The sequence below is a fragment of the Nerophis lumbriciformis genome, linkage group LG02 (genome assembly GCF_033978685.3).
Source record: "Nerophis lumbriciformis linkage group LG02, RoL_Nlum_v2.1, whole genome shotgun sequence".
NCBI lineage: Eukaryota > Metazoa > Chordata > Actinopteri > Syngnathiformes > Syngnathidae > Nerophis > Nerophis lumbriciformis.
This window is the reverse complement of record NC_084549.2, coordinates 44,488,435-44,515,592: the sequence shown is the minus strand read 5'-3', so window position 1 is coordinate 44,515,592 and position 27,158 is coordinate 44,488,435. Positions and strand designations below refer to the sequence as shown.

The 27,158-nt window shown below is 39.6% G+C and overlaps 1 protein-coding gene across 12 annotated transcripts in view; it reads right to left on the bottom strand.

The window, feature by feature from the left end:
* Window positions 1-27,158, bottom strand: part of rims1a (regulating synaptic membrane exocytosis 1a) — a 255,428-nt gene that overhangs the window by 9,328 nt on the left and 218,942 nt on the right. For 7 of the 12 annotated variants that reach the window (XM_072916356.1, XM_072916357.1, XM_072916364.1 and 4 more), the window contains 10 exons: window positions 25,758-25,823; window positions 22,376-22,482; window positions 16,267-16,385; window positions 15,052-15,212; window positions 14,717-14,931; window positions 7,753-7,785; window positions 4,966-5,131; window positions 3,218-3,330; window positions 2,990-3,091; window positions 2,759-2,898 (listed from right to left, as the gene is read on the bottom strand). In XM_072916356.1, the coding sequence (XP_072772457.1) occupies window positions 2,759-2,898; window positions 2,990-3,091; window positions 3,218-3,330; window positions 4,966-5,131; window positions 7,753-7,785; window positions 14,717-14,931; window positions 15,052-15,212; window positions 16,267-16,385; window positions 22,376-22,482; window positions 25,758-25,823 (1,222 nt within the window). The remainder of the gene's footprint in view (window positions 1-2,758; window positions 2,899-2,989; window positions 3,092-3,217; window positions 3,331-4,965; window positions 5,132-7,752; window positions 7,786-14,716; window positions 14,932-15,051; window positions 15,213-16,266; window positions 16,386-22,375; window positions 22,483-25,757; window positions 25,824-27,158) is intronic. The other 5 variants (XM_072916368.1, XM_072916369.1, XM_072916371.1 and 2 more) reach the window with 2 other exon arrangements.

Below are 27,158 nucleotides of genomic sequence, written 5' to 3'. Positions count from 1 at the left end.
ACATTTGCGAGTGTCTGCGTGAGTATTATTAACTTACGATGGCATTATTTTTGTATTGTTTCAGTTTCACAAATTTTTAATTCACAGATTTTGATTTGAGGACGGCATGGTGCGATGGCACCTGTTCCAGCAATTTTGAGGGTTCCAGGTTGGATTCCAGCTTCTGCAATTCAAGTCACTAGCATGTGAACATGGACACACTTAATCGGAATAAAAGCCTAACCGGAATAAAAATGCTTCGTTTAAAGGGGAACATTATCACCAGACCTATGTAAGCGTCAATATATACCTTGATGTTGGAGAAAAAACACCATATATTTTTTTAACCGATTTCCGAACTCTAAATGGGTGAATTTTGGCAAATTAAACGCCTTTCTAATATTCGCTCTCGGAGCGATGACGTCACAACGTGGCGTCACAACGTGGCGTCACATCGGGAAGCAATCCGCCATTTTCTCAAACACCGAGTCAAATCAGCTCTGTTATTTTCCGTTTTTTTCGACTGTTTTCCGTACCTTGGAGACATCATGCCTCGTCGGTGTGTTGTCGGAGGGTGTAACAACACGAACAGGGACGGATTCAAGTTGCACCAGTGGCCCAAAGATGCGAAAGTGGCAAGAAATTGGACGTTTGTTCCCCACACTTTACCGACGAAAGCTATGCTACGACAGAGATGGCAAGAATGTGTGGATATCCTGCGACACTCAAAGCAGATGCATTTCCAACGATAAAGTCAAAGAAATCTGCCGCCAGACCCCCATTGAATCTGCCGGAGTGTGTGAGCAATTCAGGGACAAAGGACCTCGGTAGCACGGCAAGCAATGGCCGCAGTTTGTTCCCGCAGACGAGCGAGCTAAACCCCCTATCGACCCTAGCTTCCCTGGCCAGCTGACATCAACTCCAAAACTGGACAGATCAGCTTTCAGGAAAAGAGCGCGGATGAGGGTATGTCTACAGAATATATTAATTGATGAAAATTGGGCTGTCTGCACTCTCAAAGTGCATGTTGTTGCCAAATGTATTTCATATGCTGTAAACCTAGTTCATAGTTGTTAGTTTCCTTTAATGCCAAACAAACACACACCAATCGTTGGTTAGAAGGCGATCGTCGAATTCGTCCTCGCTTTCTCCCGCGTCGCTGGCTGTCGTGTCGTTTTCGTCGGTTTCGCTTGCATACGGTTCAAACCGATATGGCTCAATAGCTTCAGTTTCTTCTTCAATTTCGTTTTCGCTACCTGCCTCCACACTACAACCATCCGTTTCAATACATTCGTAATCTGTTGAATCGCTTAAGCCGCTGAAATCCGAGTTTGAATCCGAGCTAATGTCGCTATAGCTTGCTGTTCTTTCCGCCATGTTTGTTTGTGTTGGCTTCACTATGTGACGTCAAAGGAAAATGGACGGGTGTTTATAACGATGGTTAAAATCAGGCACTTTGAAGCTTTTTTTAGGGATATTGCGTGATGGGTAAAATAAAAAAAAAAACTTCGAAAAATATAATAAGCCACTGGGAACTGATTTTTAATGGTTTTAACAATTCTGAAATTGTGATAATGTTCCCCTTTAAACACGCTATTTAGAATATTCTGACTTGATCACACACGTTCCGATCAAAGTGTCATTCCGATCGAGACGGGTGGTTTATGTCGATAGTCATTCGGATTGCAGTACATGAAGACACATCTTCCGAAATTCGGGTTAGAATTATGCTTACTGCGCATGTCTTTTATGTCAGCTAAACTTTGGTGGGGGATGGGGGACTAAATTTAATAGTCTCAGATGAAGCGAATGTCTTGCTGCTGTCTCCCCCCATCCAACATGTACAGACAAAGTGTTATATACTGTTGCGTTTGTTGCTTTAAAACGAGACTAGCAAAAACAAAAGTATGGCCTGGAGTGTCATGTGTCGATGTAACAATAAGAGAAGGGATCTAGTTGTCGTCTTAACGAGTGGTTTAATTCACGACATTACAGCTTCTCCAAGTGCTAACTGCTAGCCTCAAACACATACACAGAATGTCGTAAGAAGAATACGCGCAGCAACCCGTACATAATCACAACATGAAAAGCACAGAACAGCTCTATTTCAAAAAGAGAGGTAAAACAAAAATAGTGAACAGAAGGAAAAAAAACATAAATAAACGCTGTGATAATGTCGGACAAGCAGAAATGCACAATTTCTTTACAGTGGAAGTCTAATACTTCTTCAGTACCTTCAGTACCTGCAGTGAGCAAACTTGTCCAAAAGATGGAGTCATAGCACAAACAATAACACACCTTACCGTTTATCTTATATATATATATATATCTTAGTAATATTCCAATTTAAGGTGTGATGCATGAAAATGCACGTCATAATCAGATAATTTTTTTATCAGGGTCCATGTACACATTAACATTGTAATCCGATTGATGATCAGATTAAATAACACCATTGAGGTATGCATGGGGAGTGGGGGGGTTCATGTTTGTAACTGTATTGTCCACTGGAGGGTTCTCGTTCTCTGTGAAGCGCTTTGAGTGTCTAGAAAAGCGCTATATAAATCTAATCCATTATTATTTTTATTATTATTATTGAATAACTCCTTTCACAACGTATATATCTGCGGCTTATGGTCCGATGCGGCTAGTATATGGAAAAAAACATTTTTCTTCTAAAATTTAGTGGGTGCGGCTTATATACCAGTGCATATACCACGGTATTATTTTGATATGTATGTAACGCAAACACACCCGCACACACAGGAGATGACATTACCTGAAGCACCTTGCCCTGAGGACTCTCATCAAAGACCAGATGCTGCTGGTACAGAGGCTCCAGGGTCTTTCGTGCAATTTTCGTCTTCTTTTTGGCTTTACAATTTCCATTATCCAGCAGGTACACCTTGACGTAGGGAGCTGAGGTTGCAGTGAAGGGATGGAGAACAAATTGTGGTGACGGTGATGTAATGAAAAGTGAGGGGGACGTAAAGAGAAATAAGTTTGTCACCTGGGAGGGATTTGGAGCCCTGTTTGGGGGTAAGGCCTCGTGCCCTGATCACCTCCACTTCCAACTGTCCTTTCTTATCCATCAAACCAATTTGAACATCACCTGTAAATGTGGGAAACACATGAAAAGCATCAAGTGAAGTAAAAAACAGGTATTTGGATATAATTATATTTGCATTAATATTTCATAGATGACCTATCCTAACCACATCCATGAGTTCACACTCACCCATTGCAGGTGTTGCCAGTGTTTGTCGGCCCACCAGCTGACCGGGCCCTAAACCATCCAGAAAGTCACTGAACTGACTGTCGGCACCCAACCTCATCCCTGAGAAGATTAGACTGAAACACACAACACATGACAGATGCACAAATTACAATCCTCCAAACATCATTTATTAAGATGAGCTGCGAGATTTGTGGTTTACACGGACCATAAGAACCTGAGCTACATCACCTCAGCACACCATCTCAACCCTCGCCAGGCACAGTTGACGTTATTCCTCACCCGCTTCAAGTTCAGTCCCACTTTCTGCCCTGGATCCCGCAACAAGAAGCCAGACACTTTGTCCAGAATGTTCTCTCCAGTGACTGATGAGTCTCTTGTGGTACCCATCAACCCAGATTCTCAGATTGTTGGTGCTTTTCAGTGAGAGAGGCATGTGACGGGCGCATGCAAAGACCTGCTCATGCCTGAGGGTTGCCCATCCAATCATCTTTTTGTTACCCCAGTTCTATGTTCCAGTGTTTTGGATTGGGAACACAGATCAAGGGTCACTTGCCATCCTGGTTTCATCCGCACCTGTTTCCTACTTTCCCAGATATTTTGGTGGCTGTTTGCTCGTTCCGACACAAAGCAGTTTGTGGCAGCCTTCTCCATTTGTGCTAGAAACAAGGCCTCCAATCAGCCTCAAGCCGGACTTTTCCATTCCATGTCCCGTCCCTTCCCGCCCTTGGTCCCACGTGGCATTGGACTTTGTTACAGGACTTCCTCTTTCCAAAGGATACACAGTCATTCTCACTATTGTCGACATGTTTTCCAAGCTTGCACACTTTGTCCCTTTGCAGAAATTACCCTCTGCCCTGGCGACCGCCAGACTCTTGGTACACCATGTTTTTTGTCACCATGGAATATCAGCTGATGCGGTGTGTGACAAGGGCCCTCAGTTCTCGCCTATATGGAAGGCTTTCTGTAAAGCTATGGTGGCTACAGCCAGCTGATCGTCGGGCTACCATCCTCAGTCAAATGACTAGACTGAGCGAACGAACCAAGATCTGGAGTCAGCTTTTCCACGTGTATGCCAACAACACCCATCCTCCTGAGCTCTTCAGCTCCCATGAATTGAGTATGCGCATACAACCCTTGTTTCCTCTGCCCCTTGCTGCTCAAGATACATTCCGTTCTAGTACTCTTAGTAGGTGTAGCCTTTCCTACCTACAGTATAGTTTTGATTGTTTGTGTAACTAGAAGCTCACTCTCCTTGTGGTTTCTCCCAGTAGCATCCTTAGTTGTGCTTTGTTGTTTTTCCCCCCTCTTTATCTTGAATTTGCGGTGCTTTTTTCCCCTCCTTGACTGCAATTCTGTGCTTTTGCTGATCTTTTTCATTAAACCTCTTTGCAGTTATTTCGTCTGTGTTTTCTCTGTCTCTGCATCGGGTTTCAGAATTACAACACCATACAAAATATGTACCTTTTTTCATATACTGTTATTAACTTTTTAAGCCTTCAAGTTTTATTTCTAAATGCTTGAGAATTGGTCTTGCTTGCTTATTTTTTGTCCTGTAGTTATATTGTACTAGAATTTTTTTTTAAATTTTTTGTGAATATTCTACACCTATGACACTCTAATTTTCCTTAAAGGATTAATATATTTATCGACCCATGTACAATAGTTCAGGACCACGTTGTTTACTGTACCTGCCCAATTTAAAACACAAAAGTTGTAGAGCTGCAGTATATAAATAGAAAGGTACTTACTTTCCCTCAGAGCTGTAGCTGTTCATGCTGCCATCAGTAGATTCCCTACTGGCCTGACGGTTCATGGCTGACCCTCCTCGCGGGTACTCTACCGCCCTGCCTGTCTCCACGCTCCTTTGGATGCTGCTGCTGCCACCCTTAGACATCTTCTTACCTGCTGTTGACTCTGTGGCAAACAAGACATTTGAGGTTTTTTGTTCTTTAATCTTGCATGAACGAATAGCATTGAATAGGTATTCATATTATCAGTTGTCAGACATTGTATAATTGAGTTTTTAAGAATATAAGTCATGCTTTTCATGTAGCGTTCAAGGTAGGTCTGACCACCCTGATAACAATGAATAAATCACAATGCAGGTCAATCCGTGCACACAAAGCCTTCATGGTGACCTCACCAACATGCTCACTAATATGCACACACCATGTACAAACCCGGTTTCCATATGAGTTGGGAAATTGTGTTAGATGTAAATATAAACGGAATACAATGATTTGCAAATCCTTTTCATCCCATATTCAATTGAATGCACTACAAAGACAAGATATTTGATGTTCAAACTCATAAACTGTAGTTACTGACAGTGGGTTTCTGAAGTGTGCCTGAGCCCATGTGGTGATATCCTTTACACACTGATGTCGCTTGTTGATGCAGTACAGCCTGAGGGATTGGAGGTCACGGGCTTAGCTGCTTACGTGCAGTGATTTCTCCAGATTCTCTGAACCCTTTGATGATATTACGGACCGTAGATGGTGAAATCCCTAAATTCCTTGCAATATAGCTGGTTGAGAAAGGTTTTTCTTAAACTGTTCAACAATTTGCTCACACATTTGTTGACAAATGTTTGTTTGTGAATGACTGAGCATTTCATGGATTCTACTTTTATACCCAATCATGGCACCCACCTGTTCCCAATTTGCCTGTTCACCTGTGGGATGTTCCAAATAAGTGTTTGATGAGCATTCCTCAACTTTATCAGTATTTATTGCCACCTTTCCCAACTTCTTTGTCACGTGTTGCTGGCATCAAATTCTAAAGTTAATGATTATTTGCAAAAAAAAAAAAGTTTATCAGTTTGAACATCAAATATGTTGTCTTTGTAGCATATTCAACTGAATATGGGTTGAAAATGATTTGCAAATCATTGTATTCCGTTTATATTTACATCTAACACAATTTCCCAACTCATATGGAAACATGGTTTGTAAATTTGAACCATATATTTTGGTGATGGGGTCACTGTGACCGTCACCATTACCATGGCAGATTGAGTTGACTCATGTTTAAAAGGTGATAAAGGTAAAAAAGAATCATGCCGTGATCATCCAAACTAAGATAGGGGATTGAGCTCTGTTTAAAAAACCTGCTGTAAAGTTTAAAACAGATATTCAGCCACTAGTGTAAACAATGCAAATACATGGGAAAGGCCAACAATACAGACATTCAACTAGTGCATATATTAAGAAATGACCTACATTTAAAATGTTTGCTGCATTTAAGATTACTTGGAAGTCAGTGGGAGGTCCAACATGTTGACGTACAAATTTTCAAGAATGAATGTCCAATTTCAGTTTGCTAATTAGGAATCATATATTTCCAACTTTCTAGCTTCTTGAAATGCAGCAGTAATGGATGGAAGAGGATGAGGAATGAAGCGTGCTGGAGACAGAGGTCAGGTGGGGCTGGTAGTATCAGTAACGTACCCTAGTAAACTACTTTTCCTCTTTGTCATTATTTGTTATTGACTTCAAACCATTACAACAGTACATACACCTGTCGAAAATGATTAACGTCGTATGGAACAGCTGCTACCAACTATTAGTGGTCCCTCAATTTTCAAATTAATCGGTTTTCGCCAAAATCTGCTCTAAGTTTTGTATGCAAACTTGGTTATCGCATTGGGCCAAACATTGCGTTCAAACAAACTGGTCCATTTGCTCTGTTTTGGTGACTTCATTGAATATAACCGTAAAATAAGCCATAATGGGGCCAAAGAAAGTTGCGAGTGACAGGACTTTGATATAGAAGGTGAAAAACACTATTTAAAATAAGAAAGAACTGTAGCAATGTACAAAGGTGGTGTCCATGTGGATGTTCATTTGTCCATTTCATTCGTCATTTATACGTATTTTGCATTGTTTTCGGCATGTAAAGCTATACATATTCACAACTTGCTCCTAGCTAGCCGTTTGAAATTTGAGACTTCAGTGACGTGTTTTGCCTTAGTTACGCCAACGGATATCGCCATATGTGGTAGAGGTTTAGCCGAAGAGCTTTGCACAAGTCCGCCATTTGTATTCAGTTGTATTCCAAAGTTGTAGTCAATAAGTTCCTTATTTTTCTCTATCCTCTTGTTGTGGGGCAGATTGGCTCGTACATGCACATGCATGCTAAAATCCTCCACTGTTGGCAATTCTAATAAAAAGTATCATATAATTCTAATTTTTATCTGTCAATAGACTCGATATAGAAGTGCTAAAAACATGGCTAACGGGCTATACAACATTGTGACCAAAAGCACCACCATTAATATGTTTTGTTGACTACAAGGAAATGTTTTGAATGTGGGAAAAAAATGATAATATGACATTTTTAAAGTCTCCTTAAACGTAATCGTTATATGTAGATTGTTGGTTTGTTTTTACTTTATGATCAATTTAGTTTGCGTATGCTGTCGACCTTCCTGATGAATACTCAACAACGATAAAGTGAGCCTTGAATTTGATGGCTTTATCTTGCTTTGGATTTGAACTTATTATTCATTCTACTCTGTCTTTCAACTGGTTTACCTTTCTGTCTCTCTGCCGCCTTACCCGCTGCCTCTGAAATCACACACATAACAACACAACCAATGAAAGACAACAAAAACCAAAGCACTGGAAACACAGATAAACATATTTGCATGTGTAATAATGTTCTTACAATTAAAGACATCATGCACACACACTACGCTGTAGCACATGGCTGGAACTAACTCTCCATGGCAAACGCACAGGTCTCCACATTTTGGAAAAAAAAAAAAGAATTTAAAGACATTGAATTTTGCTGGGTGACGCAGAATATTTAAAATGACAGTTTCCCCTCTCTGCCCCGATTCTTAAGCAGTGTCTGAGAAGTCGAGGTAAGTTCCTTAATTGTAACATACACTGTTGTCAGAGTGATATTATCAGGTGGGATTAAAGATAACAATAAGATTGAAGAACTGAAAATCAACCAGTATGCAGTGAAAAACCAGAAATGCATACCCATCCATCCATCCATTTTCTACCGCTTGTCCCTTTTGGGGTCGCGCGGGGGGGATCGCCACCTCATCACAGGGCCAACACAGATAGACAGACAACATTCACACTCACGCCAATTTAGTGTTGCCAATCAACCTATCCCCAGGTGCATGTCTTTGGAGGTGGGAGGAAGTCGGAGTACCCGGAGGGAATCCACGCAGTCACGGGGAGAACATGCAAACTCCATACAGAAAGATCCTTCGTATTGTGAGGCACATGCACTAACCCCTGTTCCACCGTGCTGCCCCAGAAATGCATACATTTTGTGATAAAGTTGTGCAGAGGTTCCTTGAATTTGTGTTTCGGTCTTAAATAATATATTTAGTGGCACGTACTGTAGTTATGCACCAGCTCGAATTGGAAGTTTGGGTTGATAGAATGATTTTGATTGTCCATTATTTCTAAGTGAACACATATTCTAATATTTACAACCAGTAAACAAACTTTTGAGGCATCTGACATTGCCAGTCACATGCTCAAGTCTTAGTATGTGTAAGTCTAACAACAATAGAACATGGCTTTGAAGGACAGTAAATCAATTAAAAAATATAAGGTAAAGTAGATGATTAAAGTACCATCCATCCATACATTTTCTACCGCTTGTCCCCTTTGGGGTCGCGGGGGTGCTGGAGCCTATCTCAGCTGCATTCGGGCGGAAGACGGGGTACACCCTGGACAAGTCGCCACCTCGTCGCAACACAGATAGACAGACAACATTCACACTCACATTCACTCACTAGGGACCATTTAGTGTTGGCAATCAACCTATCCCCAGGTGCATGTCTTTGGAGGTGGAAGGAAGCCGGAGTACCCGAAGGGAACCCACGCAGTCACGGGCAGAACATGCAAACTCCACACAGAGAGATCCCGGTAGAGCGGAAAAACAAGCTGACTTTATATGCTTAATTGTGTTTCATTGTATCCATTAAACCATATCCAGTCATATTTACAATCTGCAAAGTATGTGAAAATAACATCTAAACATCAAAAATGCCACAAATTCAGTCAGCAATTTGAATATTCCACTCCGAATGTCTTCGGTAGTTTCCGTAGATTGACATCACTGGAGTAACACTTCTGCACTCTGACCACAGTATCAGATCAGTCATACTGGAAATACGCACAAATTAAAGAGAGATGTGCTGTCTAGCATTCACAATCCTTAAATAAGACATGAACACATGTGTTTTTTTTTTTTATGCATTCTAAGTTGTAAATAAATAAATACATAAAATGTTCGCTAACAATGTAGTTAATGGAGGCTCTCTATTTTGCCCACAAAACCCTCTAAATGTGTGCAGTCTGCTGCTTCTATTTTTTTCTGTTTCAGTTGCCCTTGTTTGATAGTTCCTGGGTGGAGCTGCAGCAGCACACCTGCAACTGTTTGACAAAGTGCAGTTCCCCTTACTTAAAGGGGAACTGCACTTTTTTGGGAAATGTTGCCTATTGTTTACAATCATTATGAGAGACATGAACACACGTCTTTTTGTTTTTACGGTTTTAAAGATGATAAAAAACGCTTGGAAGATGCGGCTAAATGTAGCCTTCAAAACCCTCCATTAACGTTTTATATACACACTCCAAGTCTCTATATAATGGAGGAACAGACACGTTCATAACAATATGTAATATGTTTAATATTTACCGTATTTTGATCATTTTAATCAAATTCGGGACTGATTTCTTCCACGCACTGATTTTTGTTTCCATAGCAGCGCACGTCCGACTTCCAGTGTGTTCTACTTTTGAATACAAAACGCTTGTATGTGTTTTTATCATGGCAGACTTGGTAAAAAACAACAACAAAAACAACTATTTTCGGACAAATGAGGATTCACAACCTTATCTTTTTGAAGCTAAATATACTGAGGATGAACTACTGCTTATAGAAGCGAGCACGAAGAAGAGGGTGAAACGTTGCAGCAGACAGAAGGCAATAGTCAGGTGAAATCGACTTGAAGCTGCAAATGTGGAATTTGAAGACAATCTATTTCGACATAAATGGCATGCTTACCCCAAATAAACCAGAAAAAACATCCCAGACCAGCTGGACCAAAGTGACAACTGTCCATCGAGTGAGTCACACTTGATATTGATCATGATATACGCAGCACATCATGCATGTTATTACAACTACCGTACTTTTCGGAGTATAAGTCGCTCCGGAGTATAAGTTGCACCAGCCGAAAATGCATAATAAAGAAGGAAAAAAACATATATAAGTCGCACTGGAGTATAAGTCGCATTTTTGGGGGAAATGTATTTGATAAAAGCCAACACCAAGAATAGACATTTGAAAGGCAATTTAAAATAAATAAAGAATAGTGAACAACAGGCTGAATAAGTGTACGTTATATGACGCATAAATAACCAACTGAGAACGTGCCTGATATGTTAACGTAACATATTATGGTAAGAGTCATTCAAATAACTCTAACATATAGAACATGCTATACGTTTACCAAACAATCTGTCACTCCTAATCGCTAAATCCCATGAAATCTTATACGTCTAGTCTCTTACGTGAATGAGCTAAATTATATTATTTGATATTTTACGGTAATGTGTTAATAATTTCACACATAAGTCGCTCCTGAGTATAAGTCGCACCCCCGGCCAAACTATGACAAAAACTGCGACTTATAGTCCGAAAAATACGGTACAGCACATACGCTGTCTGGCTAGCTGTGTACAAACAAAACATGAAATGTGGGCTAATACTTTACAGATACTGTATTATGATTGTTCATGTTTTTCAGTCAGTACAGTTTGGTGTCGAATCGCAGTGTTGTGCATTACAAACTCAAACACGTTTCGTGCTGACATAGAAGCTAACTTATCTCTTGCCGTAGTTAGCTTTTACGACTAATACTGAAGCACATCGATGTGTTACTACGCTAGAAAGAGAGTTCCTCAGTGTTTGCTCTTACAATAACAATGTCGCTACAGTTTAGTTATTATACTGGTTACAGAACGTGAATAAAGTATTGGTGACGGTTTTTAAATGCATTTAAAGTGATTTAGCGGTAGAATAAAAAAAAATAAAAATAAAAAATATTATTATAAAATATTTTGTCTTCTTAATGATTGTGAACGATAGACAGAATTGCAAAATAAGTGTAGATCCCTTTTGAAGCACAGCATTGTGACATGCTAAACGTCGGATTGTTCCTCAAGCCTTGCCTGCATCTAGCTCCTGTTCCAGTTTCTTTTTTAAGACTTTTTTGCCTGTTACCTGTTGCCTCTGACTCGTGATTGTCAGATACCTCATGAGGTATTGAACCACAAGAGCCAATTGGTTTGAGAATTTCTCAAATTTTCAATACAGGTTTTGGCATAATACACCACCTGTTGGTCAAATGTATAATTACAAACAGCTGTATCTTAAACCACATAAATTGTGATGCTTTAAATTGTTGCATCTGTTATGGCTCTCGGAAATGACAATGATTCACAATAAATGTTTGACCAAATGGTTTTGTTAGTTAAATCAACACAAGTATAATAAAATATGTTTTATGTATTATATATACTTATTGTGTATTTTTATTTTGTCAACATGGTAGAATCATATGATATGGCAGGTTGTATAATGTTTTTTCTGTCACGTTGAAGAAATGGCATAAAGAGGAAGATGACAATATACAGTATGTACAGAACAGAGGAGATTTTGTTTCTTTTCTTTTGTTTTGTTTTAAGTGATTCTTTTTTTTCTTGACAAAACCTCTCCATAATCCAGCTATAGATTTCTGGTGGCTGGTTGAAAATGAATAAATACAGAATGTGCTACTTTATGAAATGTAATGTTCACACTGATAAACACACTCGAGATCTGCCGTTGGCGAGAATTGAACCCAAGTGATGTGGCTTAAAAGGAGATTGCGCAAACCGTTACGCTATCAAAGAGTCAGTGGTTGAGAAATTAGCAGTTAGCTATTTAATTCAGAACACAGCAGTAACCGGTTTGGATTAAGTTTACCGTCATTCTCTGATTCTGTTGGCATTTTAAAAACGATTTTTAGTCTATAATATGTGTAACCAACCACACATCTCAAGAGCCCACATTTTCAACGGGGCTTGGGCGGTTTATGAGTTGTCGAATCTCATGGCAAAATCTAAACCGCATCCCGAAGCGGTCACATGGTACAACTTGGCAGCGAGGCTTCACACTACAAGAAGCAAGCCTCGATACGCGCTCCGTGGAAATGCCCCCTCCATTACTCGACACAAGCCTCGAAGCCTCGCCCCATTTCCTCCCATCACTACCTCTGACCTTTGACCTCTTTGGCTGATGGTTTGTCTTTTTGTTGCTACCATCCTGCTGACAGCATTAATGTTTCTTTGTGACTTTGTTGGTTCCCGGTGACCTTCTGTAAATATATATATATATATATATATATATATATATATATATATATATATATATATATATATATATATATATATATATAAAACCGGTCAATCTTTGCTTCCTGAGGAAGATCTTCACTGCCAAGCACTTGGTAGTCCACTACTTCTTCCCGGAGGCTATCCAGGTCCAATCGCAGCTGCGGCTTGGAACTTACAAGCGTATTTCTTCATCTTACTCGTCGGCGGCGTCGCCACGGCTGTATCTTCCTCGTTCTTCTGCTTCGTCTCCTTGTTGTGTGAGCAGTTGTGCACTGCACTCTCTAAAAGCCCTAGATGTTATTGTCACATACGCATGTACAGTAGATGGCAGTATTGTCCTGTTTAAGAGTGTCGCAACATTGCTGTTTACGGCAGACACATTGCTTTACGGTAGACGAAAACGTGACTGCTGTTGTTGTGTGTTGTTGCCGCGCTGGGAGGACGTTAATGAAACTGCCTAACAATAAACCCACATAAGAAACCATGAACTCGCCCTCGATCATTCTACAGTTATAACGTGATTGGGCAGGCAAGCTGTTTGTATTGTGGGAAAGCAGACGTGAAAACAGGCTCACTCAGGTCCGCCTGAATTTCGGGAGATTTTTTATGGAGAAAATTTGTCCCGGGAGGTTTTCGGGAGAGGCGCTGAATTTCGGGAGTCTCCCGGAAAATCCGGGAGGGTTGGCAAGTATGAATACTGCTACATGATGCTCAGTGTTTCACTAAAGCTGGATCTGTTTAGCAGAGCTTCTAAAACTTGTAGATCACCCTCCTTAAAATCCGGATCGACAATATAAGTTTGTGGATCATAGTGGTTCCCAAAGTAATCATTGTTGGCTCTTACAAAGTCTCCATGGTTTGCACTGTTGTTGGTGATAAAGGGATCTCCCAGTTTGCACGTCCTTTCTAGTCGAAATCAATATAGACGCAAAACAGCTCCCGCAGTTAAGTTTTGGCCTTGCACAGTGTGTGCTAAATAAATATATTTTTAATTGTCTCCTTCCATTATTGCGGCCATTCTGATGATTAGCATATATTTTTATTTTTGTATTTTTACTACGCACGCACGCACGCACGCACGCACACACACACACACACACAAAAAAGAACAATATACAATGTAATGTACAAACGTGCAGGAGAGGTTAAGAATATTGTAAGGCAGTGGTTCTTAACCTGGGTTCGATCGAACCCTAGGGGTTCGGTGAGTCGGCCTCAGGGGTTCGGCGGAGCCTCCGCCACGGAGGTATAGACACATCCGAATTATCGTGTGAATAAAAACTTCTCCCTATCAGCGTATTATGGATACCCTCAAACAAAGTTCCCTCTAATTTTCCATCTGATTTGCAGGTTTTTTGATTGATTGATTGAAACTTTTACTAGCAGATTGCAAAGGAAGAGAATACATTAAACTAAACAGTACAGTTTACACAGCACAGTACATATTCCGTACAATTAACCACTAAATGGTAACACCCGAATAAACTTTTCAACTTGTTTAAGTCGGGGTCCACTTTAATCAATTCATGGTAATGTAAGGTATGTAATTTGTTGTGAGTTCATGCACTGTGTTGGTTTTGTACTTTGAACAAGATGATGTTCATGCACAGTTCATTTTGTGCACCAGTAAAAAAAACATAACTTTTTCTTGAATTTGAAAAAAAAATTTTTTTTATTTTTCACTAAAGAAGGGTTCGGTGAATGCGCATATGAAACTGCTGGGGTTCGGTACCTCCAACAAGGTTAAGAACCACTGCTGTAAGGTCTTATAAAGATATTCTAATTATTGAAGACAAACACTCTAAATGGATTACGCTCCTTATTTTGTTCACTTTGGAGACACAATCCTCTGAGCACAAGCTTAGTAAATCAGCTTTGCTTGTGCTATCAAATTTGCACATGTTTTAATACATGCAAAACTTTACTGTCGTAGATCAGGCCCATAGTATTTAGTGCATTGCTATTTCCAACTTGATTGATGCTCTACCATTGTTTCATTTGAAAACTTCCCTTTGAAAAATTATATTTTATAGTGATTCTTTCTCAGTGTCTGGATTCTACATTTGTTTTTTAGATATCTGACCTGTCTGGCTGAGCTGCGAAGTACTCCGACTGCGCCTCGATGGCAGGATGGCAACAACACGTTGGCTGAGGCTCGAGCGCCGCTTTTTGATCCCGTTTCCTAAGCTCCCGAGGGCGGTGTCGGATTGGCTGCCATCTGCATGCTCCATGCCGTAGATCTCGCCACTCACACTGGTGCTCTTCATCATGTGGCGACCCGTCACACGCATGGCTCGGCTGATCAATCATTTTCAGAAAATCAATGACCGTTATTTCATATCAGTCAAATATTGATCCAGTCACTTCCTGAAGTCAGTGAGTCATATTTGTTGTTTGAATACAATATACTGTATGTACCTGAAGCGTCCTCGGGGTCTCTCTGACTGGATGGACATGTAGCTGGTGCTACTAATGCGAGAGGCACTGCTGGTTCGAGAGATGGCTGACACGTCGCTGACATCACTATCTGAGGACTTATGGGAAGCATTCTCGCTGCTCGTCCTGTGGTCCTTGTAGAGCTACAGGAAACGAGCGTCATACAAACTATCTTTATTAAAGATTAGTACAGTTTATGCCTCTGCAAATGTTTTAAAATTTGTCAACTGCAACATTCATACTTGCCAACCTTGAGACCTCCGATTTCGGGAGGTGGTTGGGGGCGTGGTTAAGAGGGGAGGAGTATATTGACAGCTAGAATATATATCCAGAATATATATATATATATATATATACTGTATATACATCCTGAAAATATGCAAACAAAACTGTGTTTAGATAATTGATACTTCAAACTTGCATAAATAAATCTTAAGGAATATAACATAACTTGGCTTCTGAGAGCTTCAAAATGTAATGAATAAAATGCAAAAGTTGTTGATACACAAGCAATTATTTTAATAATTAAATATGATCATTTTAAATGAATTACTATGATCATTAAAATTAATTATTTCAAACATGTTTATTTTAATGTATAATTCTATGGCTGGATGTAATAAGGAGTCAGAAAAAATACAAATAAAAATACAATTAATTTTGATGTTTTTAGCAAAATATAGAAAAAATTTATTTATTTTTTATTTTTATTTTTTATTAATAAATATATTTATTTTTAGGTAAGATAAACATAATAATATAATTTATCTTTAGTCTGGATGATTTAGTTCTTGTCACCCTGTTGTCCTCCCGTTGTGAAAAAAGGCTGTCCTCACTCAGGTCCGCATGGAGCTGGAGGGGGCGTGGCCTCCAGCTCCGGCTGAAAATCGGGAGATTTTTGGGAGAATATTTGTCCCGGGAGGTTTTCGGGAGAGGTGCTGAATTTCGGGAGTCTCCCGGAAAATTCGGGAGGGTTGGCAAGTATGGCAACATTCTATGAGCGTCATGTACTCCATTCATAGTACATGTTTTAAAATGTTGCAATGGGTGCCTTGACAGCTGCAGACTTTGATTTTACAAGCTAAGCTTATAACTTATATTTTTTTCATAATGTTTTCATTCATTCTCAAATTGTGTTTTCATACAAACTAATAACTTCCACTAATGAGAGTGGTCCAATCAGGATTTGAAACTGACCTCTCGTTTGCTCTTGAGGGCTCTATCGAGGTCCTGCTGGCTGGAAGTATTGGCAGCTGACATCCGGTTGGAATGAACCCTCATCTGGAGTTGACGGACTCGCTCCTCTGCTACCAGGGCTAGACAAACGCAGAAAGAAAACACATTTTCTAATACGTACTTCAGAGAAACTTTTTTCATGTATCACTAAGATAATCAAATGTAGTGGCCAGTGATAGTATCGAGTGAGGATTACTGCAGTAAACCCATCCATCCATCCATTTTCTACCGCTTAATCCCTTCGGGGTCGCGGGGGGCGCTGGAGCCTATCTCAGCTACAATCGGGCGGAAGGCGGTGTACACTCTGGACAAGTCGCCACCTCATCACAGGGCCTACTGCAGTAAACCAAAGAATGAATATGTCCAGATTAATACCAAGTGCTTTAGATTTAGTTATTTGATTTTAATTATTGGCCATTCTATCAAATCAATGCCCATTACATCCCCAGAAAATACAATGTGTAATAAATGCAATAAGAAACAATATTGTAAAATATGTTTTTATTCAGCAAAGTGCACATTAATCTAATTGGGTATTTTTAATTAATACAATTTAAAAGATTAATTTGAATTATTTTGGATGCTGGACAAATAGCAGCTTCCATCATTCAACTATAATAATTTAAATCCCTCAAATGTTACATTTATTACAAAGTATTTATAGTCCTTATTATCCAACTATACTTAAATTTTGCTTTCTTTAAAAATAAATACATATTTTGTTCAAATACACACTTAGTCATGGTTGGTTTTCATTCAGTCCTGTTACTCTAACCCCATCTGAAGAATTTGGAATATTCCACAAGTCACATTGTCCAAGTTGCATATCAGGGACAGCAAAGCCTTCTCTGCTGGCCTAACATAACCAGAAATCATGATCATAATTAAAGATAAAAGTAATTTCTAATTTACTTTCCCTAAATATCTAAAAGTATTCATATTCTCTTCATGTCATATTATGCTCCTTCCAGCGCTGTTGTTTTTAGGTTAGAGTTTTTATCCAATCATAATTCAGCTAGCTTATCTGCCTGGGGCCTTTAGAATCAACAATGCGGGTGTGTCTGCACTGTAAGGTGATAGATAATTGCGATAGACAATCAGATCACGAGTTGTTGTTAGTAAGGCCTTCTAGATGGCCTCACGTTGAACGTGACATTTACGTGTTCTGTGTTTGGATACTCGATCACTGGTTTGAGCCGCGGTGGTGCTATGCAGATCAGCAGAGCCACACCCGGTTAGCGGTTGAATTTGAGAACACATACAGTTGATAGACAGTTGCAATAGCCAATCAGATCACAAGTTGTTGACAGTAGCCTATCTAGGTAGCCTGATGTTAACGAGACTGTGATTGGATACTCACTTGACATTCCAAAATGAGTATCCAATCACAAGTTGCAATTTAAATTTACTGAAGCAGGAAGTGTTGCGCCGTAGCCATACCGGGCTAGCAGAGAAATCACAGATACTCACTTTTTTAACCCACAAAGAAGGAGAACAAAACGTTGATTAGGTGGCGGATATATATTTGCAAGGACATTTTCAAGAAGGATATTTAAAGAGAAACTACATCTTCATAATCATCTTAATCTTCATCTTAATAAAGTATTTCTGATTCTGATTCTGACAATGTCGGCCAACCCCGGAAGCTAGCTCAGCTGTTCCGGCGAAGAAATGGGGAAATGCCCGCCACTTCCACTAGAATCAACCGACCACGAGCGGTACCACTAGCTTATACGGCATTGAATGGGTGCTACAAATTGTGAGTTCAAATATTTTATTTCTTTATTTTTTCATTTTTAATATGTTTTTTGCAATTTAAATTTTGATAGTACCACATAAGATATGTTTTAATTGCTGATGCAGGTTTATTGATTTTTATATGCGCCAGAAAATAACCTGTTTTGTACACTGTTGAGGGGATTCAATGGTCAGTAGGGTGTAAATGTGTTTCTGAATAGTATTTCTCCAGCAATGGTCATGTGGTGACGTACTGTAAATTATGTTTTTTTGAGAGGTAATCATTGAAGTCGGACATCACTGAAGGCCTAGGTGGGAAACGCACGGCCCTTTCAGTGGGTGGCAGAAACGCTGCCCCACAAAAAACTACAAATGTGCGGACTGCTTTACGGCATGCGTCACTCCCCCTTTTCCCATTTGTTACAAAGACGGAAGTCGATGCGAATACTAGGGGTGTGGTAAAAAATGGATTCGAATTCGAATCGCGATTCTCACGTTGTGCGATTCAGAATCGATTCACATTTTTAAAAAATCGATTTTTATTTTTTATTTATTAATTGTTTTTTTCATTTTTTTTTTTAAATTAATCAATCCAACAAAACAATACACAACAATACCATAACGCAATCCAATTCCAAAACCAAACCCGACCCAGCAACACTCAGAACTGCAATAAACAGAGCAATTGAGAGGAGACACAAACACGACACAGAACAAACCAAAAGTAATGAAACAAAAATGAATATTATCAACAACAATATTAATATTAGTTACAATTTCAACACAGCAGTGATTAAAAATCCCTCATTGACATTACCATTAGACATTTATAAAAATAAAAATAAATGAACAATAGTGTCACAGTGGCTTACACTTGCATCGCATCTCATAAGCTTGACAACACACTGTGTCCAATATTTTCACAAATATAAAATAAGTCATATTTTTGGTTCATTTAATAGTTAAAACAAATTTACATTATTGCAATCAGTTGATAAAACATTGTCCTTTACAATTATAAAAGCTTTTTACAAAAATCTACTACTCTGCTTGTATGTCAGCAGACTGGGGTAGATCCTGCTGAAATCCTATGTATTGAATGAATAGAGCATCGTTTTGAATCAGGAAAATATCGTTTTTGAATCGAGAATTGCGTTGAATCGAAAAAAATCGATTTTGAATCGAATCGTGACCCCAAGAATCGATATTGAATCGAATCATGGGACACCCAAAGATTCACAGCCCTAGCGAATACCTATGTGCAATTACTGCTATCATGGCAGAAGCTGCAAAAAAAAAAAAAAAAAACCTGAAAAGTTTTGTCTGAGGAGACAAAAAAAAAGGGCGGCGACCCACATAAAAGTACAGTCCAGGATCAACATTGGCCGGCTTTTACTCGCTGGCGTGAGCTCAAAGACAAGGAGGGATTTCAGACCGATGCTGCCTTGGCTCTGTTCCTGCTGTACTAGTAAGTACCTTTCGATGCTCAAATCAAAATGATAATGATAATGTTATCTATTGGAAATTTGCGTGGCAGCAATAAATAGCCACCAGCTTGGAAAAAATTGTGATGACTGCAAACAGCAAATATAAAGTTTGAGTAAAATATGTAGGGTCCTACTGTGGAAAGATCAGTCATACTAAATCACTGATGTATTATTGTGTTAGTTTGTATGTACGTGACAGTAGTTTCTGACGATTCACGACGCTATGCGCTGGTCCTCAAGGGAAATGTGGTCTTCCTTCAAGCAAAACGCTACCGCTTTGGTCCACTGGCGACCCCAAAATCAACCAAAATCAAAAGTTATTTCGTGGGACTTGAACCAATAACGAGGGGGTAAAATCTCAGAACAGCCTGGTTACAAATTTTTTCGATGTTGTTAAACTTGAAAATACAGTATATTTATATTTTGTTGGCTGAGTCACTGTAACATGCTTAATGTACACATGCGATTAGCATAAATGCCACACGGCTATCTTTCATGTATTTGCTAATTATTTGCCAAAAATTTAATTCTGTTACACTGATTGCTGTTACTTAAATGTGTCATCTTGGTCAGAGAACCATAGATGGGCCAATACACATTCTGAGTAGTTAAATATCCATCCATCCATCCTTTTTCTACCGCTTGTCCCTTTTGGGGTGGCGGGGGGTGCTGGAGCCTATCTCAGCTGCATTCGGGCGGAAGGCGGGGTACACCCTGGAAAAGTCGCCACCTCATCGCAGGGCCAACAAAGATAGACAGACAACATTCACACTCACATTCACACACTAGGGCCAATTTAGTGTTGCCAATCAACCTATCCCCAGGTGCATGTCTTTGGAGGTGGGAGGAAGCCGGAGGACCCGGAGGGAACCCACGCAGTCACGGGGAGAACATGCAGACACAGAAAGGTCCCGAGCCCGGGATTGAACTCAGGACTACTCAGGACCGTCGTATTGTGAGGCATATGCACTAACCCCTGTTCCAACGTGCTGCCAGTAGTTAAATATGTGTTATCAAATTTAGGGTTGACAAAACACATGTATGCAAGTTTACAGTATATCGAGCATGGCACTGGAATGACCCTTGTGCTGATAATATGCAGTTTAGGTTCAACCAATTAAACAAAATGCATTTTAATTCCTGAAGAGCAATTTCCTGTCAAATAATACTAAAAAGTACAAGTACTCACTCATAAGTGCGTTGCACTTGATACATTGATACTGCACTTGTAAACCATGGGTGTCAAACATTTGGCCCTTGAGGCAATATCAAATTAACATTAGAGCTGGCCCGCCGGTATTATACAGCGGCAGTGCCACTGTAACACCGCATTCACCGTTAATACTCAAACTTGCTAACCCTCCCAATTTTCCCGGGAGACTCCCAAATTTCAGTGTCCCTTCCGAAAATCTCCCGGGGCAACCATTCTCCCGAATTTCTCCCGATTTCCACCCGGACAACATTATTGGGGGCGTGCCTTAACGGCACTACCTTCAACGTCCTCTACAACCTGTCGTCACGTCCGCTTTTCCTCCATACAAACAGCGTGCCGGCCCAGTCACATAATATATGCGGCTTCGACACACTCATGAGTGAATGCAAGTCATACTTGATCAACAGCCATACAGGTCACACTGAGGGTGGCCGTATAAACAACTTTAACACTGTTACAAATATGTGCCACACTGTGAACCCACACCAAACAAGAATGACAAACACATTTCGGGAGAACATCCACACCGTAACACAACATAAACACAACAGAACGAATACAGCAGAACCCCTTGCAGCACTAACTCTTCCGGCACGCTACAATATATACCCCCGCTACCACCAAACCCTGCCCCCGCCCACCAAGTTAATGTTGATATTTACCTCAGAAGGCTACAAATAGAAAAGAGGCATTCAATGTTTTGTTTAAATTGTATTTAATATACCATTGATGTTTTTTCGTTTGTTTTTTTGAAAGTTGATTTTGCACTATTAAGTTATATAAGCGTTGCTTGTTCCATATTCAGGGTTAAAGCAAATCAGTGTAGCAAACTGAGCAATAATTAACGTTTTATTCATGCACTTTCTCTTGCTACTTCAAGGCTTGAATGTTTGATTCAATCATTATTGTTATTTTATTTTCAAATGTATTATTAGCCTGTGGAAAAAGTTTATTTTGATATTTACCTCAGAAAGCTGCAAATAGAAAAGAGGCATTCAATTTGTATTTACATTTTATTTGATATGCCATTGATATTTTTTTATTATTGTTATTATTATTTGAAACTTGATTTTGCATGTCACTATAAAGTTATATAAGCCTTGCTTGTTCAATATTCAATGCAAAACTTGTTTGGGTCCCTATTAAAAGGTTAATTTGTTCAAGCTTGGCCCGCGGCTTTGTTCAGTTTTAAATTTTGGCCCACTCTGTATTTGAGTTTGACACCCCTGTTGTAAACTGTTGTAACTGACCAATAGTTTCTGTCCAACAGAATATGTTGCTGTGCTAATACAGTACTTGACACAATGTTATTTACACCATATTGATACAACTAATGGTAAGTATTTTCTTCAACGCAAATTACAGGACAGCAATTGTTTAATTTCTGACCATAAGGATTGTGAATGATAGGCAAAATTCCTTAAATATTTTTCATGCCCATTCTGAGAATATTTTTTTTGGCCAGGGTATTTGTATTTTTTTTTTATACTCTATAAGTCCAAATAATGAAAAATATACTGAGGTTCTCTTTCATCCAGTATAAGGACCACTGATGTCCTCTTTTCTTCCATGCTTATTTAAACTAGATCATCCTTTGGCAGGAGACATGCATCGTGTACAAATGAACACTTACCTTGTTCTACACTGTTACTCTTTGGGGGAAGCTGGGGGAGCTGCCTCACTTTGTGAGCTGAAGATGACGTCACGGAAGAGGAAAGCGATGCACCTTGATGGTGACCCCTAGTATTACGTAAGAAGAAAAGAGACAGTCCAAAAGATCATGTCATGAGACAGAAGATGACCAACAAATGGAAAGAAAACTGAATTCTAAAAAACATTCACGTAAAAAAGCTGTATATCAACTAAATTGATGGTAAAGAGCAGAAACATACAGTACATATTTCTGGACACCCAAAACACAGACACACATACGAACACACACTCACAAAGAGCTGTGGGTGAAAATTGAATTATCTGGAAACAGTCTGCAAGTATTCTTGCACATGTATTTAAAAGACAAAGGTTGTCTGGGACAGTTCAACATTTTAAGCAGAGAAATCGAACACTGGCCAACTGGAACTGTTATTATATCCACCCAGGTTACAAAACAAACTAAGTGGTCACACAACAAATACACAATAAGCCCACAAACTAGATGCCTTGGGGCAGAGATGTTTCACGAGAAATGACAAATTATATAAAATACATTGTGCTTATTTATGGCTTTTACTGGGATACAGGTGCGGGGTCCCCTTACCAAAAGGTCGCAGAAGGAGCCCCTTTAGATGGAAGTGGGCTTTACTGTGGTGCACACACGTACTGTATGGCAGTTGACAATACATCAGCATGCAGGCAAAAATGAAAATAGAAAAATGAATGATAGAGAACTCAAACAATGTCACACACTGAAAGGAGAAAGTCAAAGGCACACAGGAAGATTTTATTTTAATTGGCATGCCTGTACTGTTAAAAACACAACGGTATGTTTATTGAACTGCTGTACTAGGAAACGCTTCATCAACCTCGAGAGTATCTATCTTTGGTTTATGTGTAAAATGAAACCAAGTACAGGGGTGCCTCGACTCAGGATTGCCCCAACTTACTGTAACTGTTTTGAGATAAGACTTGTCACTCGACTAATTGTTATGCTTTTAAAGAGGAACTGCACTTTTTTCTTTTTTTTCTTTTGCTTATCTTTCACAATCTTTATGTATGTCAAGAACACAAATGTTTTTTCTTTTGTTTATGCATTATAAATGGGAGCTGCTCTATTCTGCCTATAAAGCCCTTAATAAACATCCAAACACCTCCATTAAGGTTGTATATGCTTGATGTAAGTATATATGTAATGTAGTAACGGCCACATTAATAATAACATTTAATATTTACGTGTTTGATCATTTCAAGCATATGCTTTTCCCCCCACTACATCACTGATTATTGCTCACTGCAGACTTAGAACCAACAAACATAATAAAACATGACTTACTGTACGAAGTCTGCTCTCATTAGGATGCCAACTGATAGAATCGTGTTATATACCCGTTTTAGATGAAAAAAAACTCATAATCCTCGCAAAGAAAATGGTGGTGGAACCAAGCATCTTTTTGTGTCATACTCGCCATTTAAATTGGCTGTCAAAGTATACCAACGTGTCGGATTACATCCTCGTCCTTCTACTATCAAGGTGAGAGGGACTATATATGATCTACAATTAACTTTCACGAGCAAAGAAAGTGAGGAAGCAGTTTACCACTCGATGATGTATACACAGCGCCACTATAAATAGTTCATCTGCATTAGCACTTATAACAACAATATCAATAATACTTGGTTAATAATCAAGTCACTAAATGTAAATGGAGTATTGTTGGCGTTTTTTTAAATGTGTTTTTATGAGCAGCATAGAGGATCTCCCATTGGCTCCGCTGTAAGTGGACTATTATTTACATTTATTTAGAATGCAATAAAAAAAAAAAAAACATCCGTTGTTATGTCTCTCATAATGATTGTGAATGATAGGCAACATTCCACAAAAAGTGCAGATCCACTTTGAGTTGCAAGCAAAAAATTGGAGTTACAAGCATTCCTGCCATTAGTTGCCGTAGCAAATGTCACAGTGAACCTTGAAAGATCCACCCAAAACATCGGGTCTTACTTGCTAGCATTAGGAAGAAAGTGAGTGTGAAGGACAGTGCTGAGAAGAACTGGATGATCTTAATTGAATTAAAACTAAGAAATAATCCAAAATATGACCAAAAAAAAGTGTGTAGTCGACTTGACAAAGCAGTATGAGCGTATCACTGCTAGTCTGCACCATACTAAAGCAGGAAGAGTCTAACGCCAGCGAAATATGTTAAAAAAATATCTATCCATGAACATATCGAGAAGCTGCTGATGGTGTGTTTGACAGAGAAGCAAGGGGATGCCTTAAAAGTCCACTCCCCAAGGTACATACTGCACATTAGTATTACATTACTTTAAACTACTGTAGTTGCTAGCAGTATATTCTAATGTATTGTTTTATACAACATTTTTATCAAAAACATTTTTTTTAAAGCATGTTACATGTTTTGGGGGTCCAGCACCAATTATAAATTAATTTCAACGGGAGACGATTTGAGATACAAACTTTTTCAGTTAAAAGGGACTTATTATGCAAAACCAACTTTTCTTACCTATTGGTACCTGTTTTAGGGATGTGCATGAGTCCCAAAAATTTAAAATCAAACCATGGACACCACAGCGGAGACATTTAAAAAACAATTCATACGTCCTCCAAACGAGCCATTTGGAATTTTCCCAATTTTTGACGTTTTTTCCAGTTGCGATGTTATTGCATACTTCCATATATGGTATAAATATACCCGAAGAGCTTCGCACAAGTAGTCCGCCTCTGTGGTCTGAAGTTCTAGTCAATAAGTTCCTTCTTTTTCTCTATCCTCTTGTTGTGGGACAGACTGGCTCATACATGCACATCATGCTAAAATCCTCTGCTGCATTTCTAAAACAAAGTAGCGTAGAGTTGTAACTTATATCTGTCAGTAGAACCGATATGGAAGCGCTAAAAACTACAACATGGCTGATGGGGAGAAGACGCAGTCGAAGTGGAGGCACGTGAATAAAACCGCCCACAAAACAGCAAATCCTAAAGAGACGTTCAGAAAGCGTTTTGAAGACAGTCTGTAAAACAAAATCTTTGCACAATTCGGACCAAAGAACCACCATTACATGTTATGTAGACCAAAAGGAAGTGTTTTATATGCAAAAAAAATCAATAGTATGACCCCTTTAGGAGCTATTTCACAACCAATTAAGCTCATAAGTTGAAGTACTCTAGTACTGTGGCATTGTTGCTTTGGATACAAAACATTTGAATAAGAGGTGTTGTTGGACAGGAAGTGTTATTGTTGTTAGGTGTTGGTGTAGTTTTCAACTTAGCCTCTCTGTGACCTCGTCATGCATGATGCATGGCTGCTATTTGACATGTGCTGACCGTCCAGTACATGCCTTACCTGCCACTGTCAAAGACATTCCTGCCAAGTGTCTGACAGTCAGATGTATCCAAGGTCTGAGGCTGCCTGGAGGATGACGGTTGAGCAAAGGAGATGAACCAAAACAGAAAAAAGATGGATGGAGAGAAGAAAGCAAGATGTAGGACAAAGATGGAGGAAATAGTATCATTTAGGATTTTAGCCTCTACGTGTGGGCTTTAATTGACCTTTAAAGGCCTACTGAAACCCACTACTACCGACCACGCAGTCTGATAGTTTATATATCAATGATGAAATCTTAACATTGCAACACATGCCAATACGGCCGGGTTAGCTTACTAAAGTGCAATTTTAAATTTTGCGCGAAATATCCTGCTGAAAACGTCTCGGTATGATGACGTCAGTGCGTGACGTCACGGATTGTGGAGGACATTTTGGGACAGCATGGTAGCCAGCTATTAAGTCGTCTGTTTTCATCGCAAAATTCCACAGTATTCTGGACATCTGTGTTGGTGAATCTTTTGCAATTTGTTCAATGAACAATGGAGACAGCAAAGAAGAAAGCTGTAGGTGGGAAGCGGTGTATTGCGGCTGGTGTTGTGCCGGATAACGCACCCCCGCCGTAGAATGCACCCCCTGACTGTTGTGCCGGATAACACAGCCGGTGTTTCATTGTTTACATTCCCGAAAGATGACAGTCAAACTTTACCATTGGCCTGTGGAGAACTGGGACAACAGAGACTCTTATCAGGAGGACTTTGAGTTGGATACGCAGACACGGTACCGTGAGTACGCATGCAGCTGCGGCTTCCAAACATTTGATTGCTTGCCCGTACGTGCGTGCCGCTATGTGCATGTCACGTACGTAACTTTGGGGACTTTGGGGAAATATATGTGCTGTATGAACTTTGGGGAGGTGAACGGTACTTTGGGCTGTGGGATTGAGTGTGTTGTGCAGGTGTTTGAGTTGTATTGGCAGGTTATATGGACGGGAGGGGGGAGGTGTTTGTTATGCGGGATTAATTTGTGGCATATTAAATATAAGCCTGGTTGTGTTGTGGCTAATAGAGTATATATATGTCTTGTGTTTATTTACTGTTTTAGTCATTCCCAGCTGAATATCAGGTCCCACCCGCCTCTCACAGCATCTTCCCTATCTGAATCGCTCCCACTGCCCTTTAGTCCTTCACTCTCACTTTCCTCATCCACAAATCTTTCATCCTCGCTCAAATTAATGGGGAAATCGTCGCTTTCTCGGTCTGAATCGCTCTCGCTGCTGGTGGCCATGATTGTAAACAATGTGCAGATGTGAGGAGCTCCACAACCTGTGACGTCGCGCTACTCGTCTGCTACTTCCGGTACAGGCAAGGCTTTTTTTTTAGCGACCAAAAGTTGCGAACTTTATTGTCGATGTTCTCTACT